At 40.5% G+C, this 9,244-nt stretch overlaps 1 protein-coding gene across 1 annotated transcript; it reads right to left on the reverse strand.

Annotated features, from left to right (window-relative positions):
• Positions 1-363: 363 nt before the first annotated feature.
• Positions 364-8,441, reverse strand: FGA (fibrinogen alpha chain). Its single transcript, XM_004772011.1, has 6 exons — positions 8,309-8,441; positions 6,035-6,160; positions 5,362-5,545; positions 4,053-4,198; positions 1,999-3,256; positions 364-1,269 (listed from the first exon to the last, which is right to left on the reverse strand). Exons 1-6 carry the CDS (start codon positions 8,360-8,362, stop codon positions 560-562), a joined length of 2,478 nt encoding a protein of 825 aa, XP_004772068.1. The 5' UTR covers positions 8,363-8,441; the 3' UTR covers positions 364-559.
• Between the last annotated feature and the right edge of the window lie 803 nt (positions 8,442-9,244).

Here is a 9,244-nt window from a genome sequence, read left to right on the forward strand (position 1 = left end):
CTGTGTTAGGCTCAGGTCATGATCCCAGAGTCCTGCATCGGGCTCCCTACTCAGGGAAGCCTGCTTCTCCCTCCTCCACTTCTCCTGTTTGTGTTCTCTCTCTGCTTCTTTCTCTCTTTCTCTGTGTGTCAAATAAATAAATAAAATCTCTTTAAAAATTGGCTTCAACCCATTCAAACAAAATGGATGAAAAACTTTTTACTTTACAATGGCTTTATGACTTTGAGTGGTGTGGGGAGAGAAGTGTTCAAAACAACACCCATAAGGATTATAGAGAGGAGCATCAGTTGGACTCCTTCTTCCTGGTTGTACTGAATGTTCCTCGGTGTAGCCTTATAGAAATTTGAAAACCCAGAGAGCTACTTTCAGAAAAAACTAACATAACTTTATTTTTTAAAGCAGTAATATGTCTCCGTTACATTAAGATACAGTACAAAGAATAATAAAATAGCACCCATGAATTTCTTAGGAGATTGTAAAGAATCTTCACTTCTTTATCTTCCTCATTTCCCCCTCCATTTCACTAAACAAAGAAAGCAGATTACTCTCCCTTCCGGTCCTATTGGGTCACCAGGGGCCGGATTTTCATGCGAACAGCCCTGAGGGAATAATCCGCACCCCTGAAGGGGACCCAGACCACTCCATTCTCAATCTCATAAGGACTATTGTTCCTTGGATCATAGGAGCCCCCAGGGTAGTAGATGCCATTGAGATTGGCCGCTTGGCAGCTGTTGTACCACCAGCCTCCTCCGTAGACTTCTGCGCAGTTCTCTTCCCACTGGTCTCTGTCCCTGTCATAGGTGCTGAACTGCATGTCCGCATGTGACGTATACTCTGTTCCTTCCTCTGCAGAGCCCTCAATCAGAGCATCACCTGCTGTGCCCTCATAGGAAGAGACCTGCAGGGTATAGCCTTCTGCCTCAGAGCCTACCCTCAAGTGATATTCTGCATAAGCCTGGTTTCCAGCCCAGTCCTCTAATTCAACCCGAAGGACAGAGCCCCTCAGAGTTAGTAAGTGGAGGTATTCATTGCCTAGCCAGAATTCTCCTTCCCCCTTGTCATCCAGGCTGCCGAAACCTTTCTTGTAGTCTTGCCAGGTCCGGTTAAAATTCAGTGATCCATCCATTCTTTGCTGGATCAAAAGCCATCCTCCCAAACTGGTCTCTTGATCACAATAAACAGAAAAAATCTTACTGGATCCCGGTAGCTTGATATTGAAAATACCACTTTGGGCACCTGAAGGATGTATTTGGAGGACATCATCACAGTCTAAAAAAAAAATTAAGCTGGTTGGAAGAAGTTATTCTCATTTAACTTTACAAAGATAGGCATGGCCCAGGTTAAAGGAAGGCAGATACTGGCTTCCTTTTCCTTTTTTCCTTTCATCCATCCTTCCTTCCTTCCCTCCCTCCATGGGGAAAGGGTGCACTTACACTGGGTTGAAACTTATGCAAGTGAGTGACATTTATACCTACAAATCACAGAGGGGATTTTCCTCAATGGATCTGAAATTTGACTTGCGTGTACTGACAACAGCAAGTAACCCGCAAAGATATCTAAGGATCACTTAGTGCTGATGTAACTTGTTTTTAACCTGATCTAAATGTCAACTGAGACACACACTAAAAATATGATTCTAAGTTGGGTGACAATTCCAAGAGCACACATTTTGAGTGGTGAAAGAATTTGGTTAAACAAACTGAAAATCGAGTTTCAGAGGGATTCATTCATTCATTCATTTAACACGTGTTTATTGAGTGATGATTCTCTGCACTGTTAGGCATTTAGGAATACAGAGATGAACATGAGAGACAAAGTCCCTGCCCTCATGGAACTTACAGTCTAGTGCCCAAACACAAAAAAACAAAAGGTGTAATTTCTGGAAAGTGTAATAGAGGGCTAGGAAAGCAGTTCAAGGCGCTAGGGAAAGCATTGCAAGAATAGTGAACTTAGTCTAGGGGGTTAGGGAAGGCTTCCCCAAAGGTGAAGTGTGGATACCTCTGGCAGAGCGAACTTTAGCATGGCCTCTTTTGGTGGTATATCCTCCCTTGAGGGTTTCATGTTCCTCTTCAGTTCCAGCCTCACCTGCCACTTTATAGCTCTTGCTTTCAAATGTGGAGTCTCCTCTGTTGAACGTTGTACTACTGCTTGAAAATTGTTTGCTGTGACTTGAAGTTTTACCACTGGAAGGGAACTCAGATGCCCCAAAGTGTGTGAATATGTCCGATTCTGAGCCCAAAGCATGGGTCCTACTATCAAACTCTCTGTGTGAGGGTGAAAGCGCACCTGGAAATATGTTTCTAGTTGAGGAAGTGCCAAAGAAACTCTCCAGATCAGGGTGCCTAGAATGGAGATCATCTAAGCTACCAGCAAAAGAATGGGGTAAGTCACCACAGTCAGAACCATCTTCAGAGTTTACCACTTCTTTGGTCACTTCTTTGTGACCATCAGGACCTATAACAGTCTTAGTAACAGTTTTAGAGCATGAACGACGAGTGGTGGTCCCGCTTCCAGAGGTGACCCTCTCATTACCAATAACAAGTTCTTTATCTCCTTTAGAAGTGACCAGTTTACCTGTGTGGAACTCTTTCTTTGTCCCTGGAGTTACACTTCCTGACACCTCTTCAAATTTGCCCCAGTCTGGGTTGATAGGCCTGGAGTTCCCATGCCCTACGCTATCTGGCCTAAAGCTTCCAGACTCAGAACTTCCAGGGCTCCAAGGACCAGTACTGCCAGTTCCGGTGCTCCCAGCATTCCAAGTGCCAGTGCTCACAGAGCTCCCAGAGCTCCAAGAGCTGCTGCTGGTCGTCCCAGTGCTCCCAGAGCTCCAACTGCCATCACTGTCAGGCCGGGTGCTCCCAGGGTTCCAAGTGCCAGAACTTCCTGGTGTGGAGCTCCCAGGGTTCCTGGGGTTTTCAGGCACTGATCCTGTTCCATGAGATGCAGTGTCTCCTCGGGTATTCCCATCTCTACCAGACCCCTCGAATGTTATTTTCATCTGTTGCGTTTCCATGAGTGCCCTCCACTCTGGAGGGACATTCTTAAGTTGGCTCTTGAAGTCCCCAGGAAGCGTATTTGGAGCTCTGCTCATTTTCAGCTGTGGTAATTGTTGTCTGTTTTTAGGTGGAAGTAAGTCTTTGGCAATGACTTGCTCAAGTTGCTTCTGTTGATCTTCATAGTACTTTAGATCTGTCCTACGTTCCAAAGCCCTACTGCATGACCCTTGACAAGATCGGATCTTAATATCAATGTCCACCTAAGAGGGGGAGAAAGAGAAAGAAAAAAGGTTGATAAAAAGAAATTATTAGAAACTGTTCATTTCTAAGTAGTTAATTTATTTTTTGGAAACTAGATTCATTTCTTTGAGGTGGAGACCTACCAACCAATACTCTATTTTTTAAAAGATGTGTTTATTTATTTATTGGATAGACAGAGATCACAAGCAGGCAGAGAGGCAGGCAGAGAGATGGGGGAAGCAGGCTACCCGCCGAGCAGAGACCCCCGACGCGGGCTCGATACCAGGACCCTAAGACCATGACCCGAGCCGAAGGCAGAGGCTTTAACCCCACCCAGGTGCTCCCAGTACTCTATTTTTCATTTATGTCGTACCCTCAGTGGAAGAGAAAGAGATGTGAGGTTTGTAAGGTTAGCCTGGAGAAGAAGTAGGAGCTATTTGAATTCATCTTAGTCTTAAAACATATCGGTAAGATGCTATTCCCTCCAAAAGGAAACACTGATGAATTGACTCTTAGTGAGACTGAGATTGAAGATCCAGAGGCACAGTGGTGTCAGAGCTTGAACAAGACAAGCAGGAACTTAATATTTGCTTTTGAAATCTACTAACTATGTATCCTTGGAAAGTTTGCTTAATATCATTGAACTTTTCTTCTTCATTTGTAGAGTGGGGGTAAAAAATACCTACTCTGTAGGTGGATAATGGATATAACGTTTTGCTCTACATATAGTATGTCTTTAGTAAATGACTGTTGCCTTCCTTTTCCCTGCTATTCAAAAACAAGGAAATCTGGAGTCAAAGTCAAACACTCACTTACCTCCAGTCGTTTCATATCTACCAGCTGATCCCTGACATTCTTCTGTAGAAGGCGGATTTGCTGTACTTGTTCTATGACTCTACGCCTCAGGATCTCAATTTTGCTTCTCAGATCTTCTGTCACTTGGCTATATGTATTATCGTTATCTGAAAAAAGCGAGAGTGAAGGAGCTGCTAAGTGACTTGCTTCCATAGCCAGCAAAAGAAAGAAATTTACTTATAAACATCTTTTTCCTTTTAATAGCAATTTGTTCTCTGGACATTTTATTTATGAGTTCCAAATATATTAGGCATTTGATGTTTGGACAATGTCATGTCTTTTAGTCACCAATAGCTGTCAGTTAAGATGCTCTACTAGCTATTAGTAATCTAAATAAATGCAGAAGAAATGTCTTTGGAATTTTAAAGTTATAATTAGGAGATTAAATTCGATCACATTTCAATTATTTCATCATTTCCTTAACCAAGGGACTTAAACATAATTTAAACCATGTGTTAACAAACTTAAACATATTCTTGAACTTTCATATGGTGAAGTTTTCTTTCCTACATATATTTCTGAAATTATTCCTAAGGTGTTTTTTGTGGGTTTTTTTTTTTTTGTTGTTGTTGTTGTTGTTTTGTTTTTTGTTTTTGTCAAACAGGATCACTCACTTGCTATTACTATTGTACTGTTGACTTTACATTAGTTAAGTGTCTCCTAATGATATAAAGAGTCAAAGCAGGCTTCAGGAGCTAGGGCCTCCCTAAACGTGCTTCCCATGCCCAGAGTAAATCCGATGTTTCCTAGTCCTAGAGACTTAGTCATAGTCCTATGAGAAATAGAGAACATAGCTCTATATTTTAAATGGAAAAACAGAACAAAACAAAACAGAGACAGCTTGGTGGAGTCTTTGGAAGGAAATCTTAATCCATCACATGAATAGCTTTGTGTCTTTGGGTAAGTCTCTTGATCTCTGTTTCCTCCCTCCTCTGTAAGACAGAAATACTACCTCCTCAAAAGTTTATGCTCATCTTCTTTTCAGTATACACTCGTAAAAGAAGAACACACTTAAATTCTAGTTTTCAATACAAAATTCTGACTTACTTTGTGACATTAAACAATTCTAAGCCAAACATTTTAATGTTACTTTTATAAAAAGCAATCCCCTCCTTAAAATTCAGGGACATCATAAAGGCATGTGTTTCTATCTTAAGTACTGTGGAATAAAATTGGAAGCTGCCATAAGAAGACAGCATATTTATATAGGGCCTTTATTGCTGTGTTGTTGTGTGCTATAAAGTCAAAGTACCAAATATGTAATGCTTACTGTTAGCACTGGCAAAATCCCCTCTCACGAGTTCCATTACATTCCCTGTCAATGAATTGGAGTCCTTATTGTTCTTCTGATAATCAAATAGTGAATTTTTGAGCTTATTTATTCTGTTTGTAAAATCTTGATTGACTTCATCGATTAACCCTTTCATCCTGCAGCCAGAAGGGCATCTGTAGTTCTGGAAGTGAAGAGGAAAAAGTATATTAAAAGTCTATATCTTGGATATAGTACAATTTTGAAGGTTTCCATACAGTCACCACTGTCCCTCCCTCCCCCAATATCTTCAGATCATCTATTGACTTAAGAGTAGTTTGAGAGGACCAGTTAGAAGTCATAGAGAAATTTTGTAACGTGGTCCACTTAACCATAAATTAAGCCCCTACCAAATCTTGAGGCCATAACACTCAGGTTTCTGGGATTTATCTGAACATGCAACTAAAATCTAAACTATTAATCTCACTAATGACCCAGAGTTTGGGAGGTAATTTAAACAGTGCTCTCAGGGTGAGGTTGCTTTCCATTTGTCTTCTTGATTTTGACATGTAATGAGTTATTAGATTATTCCTATTGGAAGAGTTTTCTTGACCTACTGGGTCAGCCCTTGCACAATTCTAGCACCACGGGGAAGGATTCTCCCATTCCCTCTGCCCCTCCTCCCGCTGCTCACCCAGTCTTCATCAGCACAGAAGGGCCAGTCTGTCTCCTTGCAGGTAGATTGTTGTCTTTCCACAATTCTTGGGCCACGTGCAACTGCTCCTTCGGCTATAAATTCACTTTCCTTGACATTGGTGGTCTTTATGATTCATTTTAACACAAAAAACAGGACAACATTAGGCAGATAAAAAGATACAGGCCTACCTGCAAACCCCAAGGAAAAGGAGAGCTCTCACAGAGATTAAGAGCCCCAGCTTTGGGGCCTCTGCAAGCTTCTGCTTTCTGACATTTTGATTGAAAATCCTAATAGGTATTTTATGGAGTTGTACTAGTTAAAGGAGATAAGGTATACACATTTTAAAATTTACCTTTTCATTTTCAGTAATGTCTGGAGACAGAAAGGTAATTACAAAAGTCAGAGTTCTTTCTCTTATAATTTCTGTTTTAGTAGGAAAAAACCTATACTATGTTAGCTTAATTTCTCCCTCCTTAAAGCTTCTAATTTGATCTGATGGGTCCATAATTTGAGCAAGTACATCAAGGGCACAAATATGGCCCGATCAGACTGGGAAATGTTTTTGAGGTTACTGACTCACATAATAATGTCCTCTTATTTACAATGCAAAAGAGTAGAGAGCAAAAATAATGATCCATGACTGACAACCTTTTTTGAACACTTTCTAATTAGAAATACAGATTATTTTTAAAATTTCTATTGTGACCTAGGAAGTGAAATAGAACATAAAAAATAGTCTCCCAACAAGACTTTGTATCCTAATAAATCAAGATGGGTTTTAAGTTTTAGCTATTTTTATTTTGTACTACTAACTTACAGAGATTTTGCTATGACTATTTTAATCTCAGATAGTTTATTATTATTATTTTTTTAGGTAATCTCTGTGCCCAGTATGGGGCTCAAACTCACAACCTCGAGATCAGGAGTCGTGTGCTTTACGAACTGAGCCATCCAGGTGCTTCCCTGGATAGTTTATTCTTATAATTAGCTAATATTTGCTGTCTCTTTTTTTAAAAAGTACCCTAATGATAATAACAATCTTCAAGGGCAGTTATTATTCAAGCAATCAAGGGCAGTTTATTTAAAAGAACAAGTACAATTATTTCTTTAAGAAATAAAATTATGAATTCTAACATATTTCAGAATAAAATGGCACAACAATAAAAACAGATAAAAGTTAAATATTTACTGAAAACTTACGCATTATCCAAAAGATCACGTTAGCAAATAACTTTAGTCTTATTTTCCACAGAACTTTTTTTTACTTATTAGTTTATTCTAAAGAAGAAAATTAAGTGAGAAACCCTCTTTAGTTTTTTTTGTTTTTGTTTTTTGTTTTTTTTGCTCTGGTAGTAGGGCTTACGAGTGGTGAAGGGAAAGAAAGAAATTGGAATAATAATTCAGCCTGAAAGTAACTGAGTTTCTTAAACATATTTGTCATGTTTTATAAGATCTTAGTGTTTCAAAGACCTGTTGAATGAAGTCCGTCTCCTTTCCATAGGCCTCTGGAGTCAGACTTTAGAAACTGTTGCAATATTTAGTAATTATTTTAAAAGATTCCTTCCTGGTTGCCTGGGTGGCTCAGTTGGTTAAGCAACTCTCCCAGCTCAGGTCATGATCCCGGAGTCCTAGAATCCAGTCCCTCATTAGGCTCCCAGCTTCATCTCGTGGGGAGTCTGCTTCTCCCTCTGATCTCCCCTCTCATACTCTCTCTCTCAAATAAATAAATAAAATCTTTAAAAAAAGATTACTTCCCAAAAGAATATTGCCTTCCCGATTAATCTCTTCTGACTATATAATATGTAATAAAATATCCTATGCTGTTTGTTTTAAAGACAGCTAATTTGCTTTTCTTCAAAACACACACACACACAAACAACCATCCAGAAAAACTATTAAGCCACTGTTCTGTGTATTATGGACAACTAGCAATAAATTAATAATGAAATTTTAAAAATTCTTAGCAAAAGAATGTTTTGTTCCGTTAACTAGCATGAACTATGCTGAGGCTTTATTGGAACAAAGATGGCAGAGATTTCTTCCTGCAAAACAAATAATGTTCTAAGGCTGAAACACCGATGCCTAAGCTTTCCCTGTGAATTTCTATACTTTTGTCCAGCTAAGCATCCCTCTTACTTGTGCGGTGTCAGGCTCATCTAGGAACTTGCCTCCGGGGCCCGGAGCTTATAAACCTCACAGTGTGTGAGGACATAGATAAGATTCACTCAACACTAGAGATAAAGCAAGAAGAGAAAATAAAGGCAACCATACCCAGACCGTGCCCACCACACTCAGGACCAGGCAAAAGTTCTTCACAGAAAACATCTTTTCGAAGGCTGGAGCTGGCTCTTGAGAACTCCAGCTCAAAGAGAGAACAACTACCTCCACTCCTAGTGCCTAGCCTATTTAAATTTGCAAGGAGGTTTGATTAATCATTATCTTTGCCCTGTTCAGACAGTCAATATGTGCTCTCCAACCCTTGCTTCTTCTTCAGGTTGGTGTCCCAGAAGTTCTTGCTCAATTCTCCCAAGCTTGTTTGCTTTCGGTAAGCTGTTGCAAAGGCAGCAGCAATTCCAGGACGATCTCACATTTCAGGAACAGGACGACCTTAGAAAAGGCAAAACATAGGAAGACAGACCTCTGCTTGAGTACTTGGGACAATATGGAGAGAGGCTGAGGCAGGCTGGCAGCAGCTCACTGCAAACAGATTTGGCAAATGATACTGCACTTCATATAGGAATTATGGTTGGAGTGCAGGACTTTTAAAAAAATGACTGTGGTGGGGGCACCTGGGTGGCTCAGTAGGCTGAGTGTTGCACTCTTGATTTCCACTCAAGTCCACTCAAGTTGCTCAAGACCACCATTTGTCCTGGGATGGAGTCCTGCTTCTTCTGGGTGGGAGTGGGTGTTTCCCCACTCAGCAGGGAGTCTACTTCTCCCTCTCTGTCTACCCCTCCCTCCTGCCTGCTCACTCTCCTTCTAAATAAATAAATAAATACACTCTTTTAAAAAAAATTTTTTAAAGACTTTATTTATTTATTTGACAGAGAGAGATCACAAGTAGGCAGAGAGGCAGGCAGAGAGAGAGAGGAGGAAGCAGGCTCCCTGCTGAGCAGAGTACCCATATGGGACTCGATCCCAGGACCCTGAGATCATGACCTGAGCAGAAGGCAGAGGCTTAACCCACTGAGCTACCCAGGCACCCCT

This window comes from Mustela putorius, unplaced genomic scaffold (genome assembly GCF_011764305.1).
Source record: "Mustela putorius furo isolate JIRA1106 unplaced genomic scaffold, ASM1176430v1.1 tig00000056_pilon_pilon_pilon, whole genome shotgun sequence".
Classification (NCBI taxonomy): Eukaryota; Metazoa; Chordata; class Mammalia; order Carnivora; family Mustelidae; genus Mustela; species Mustela putorius.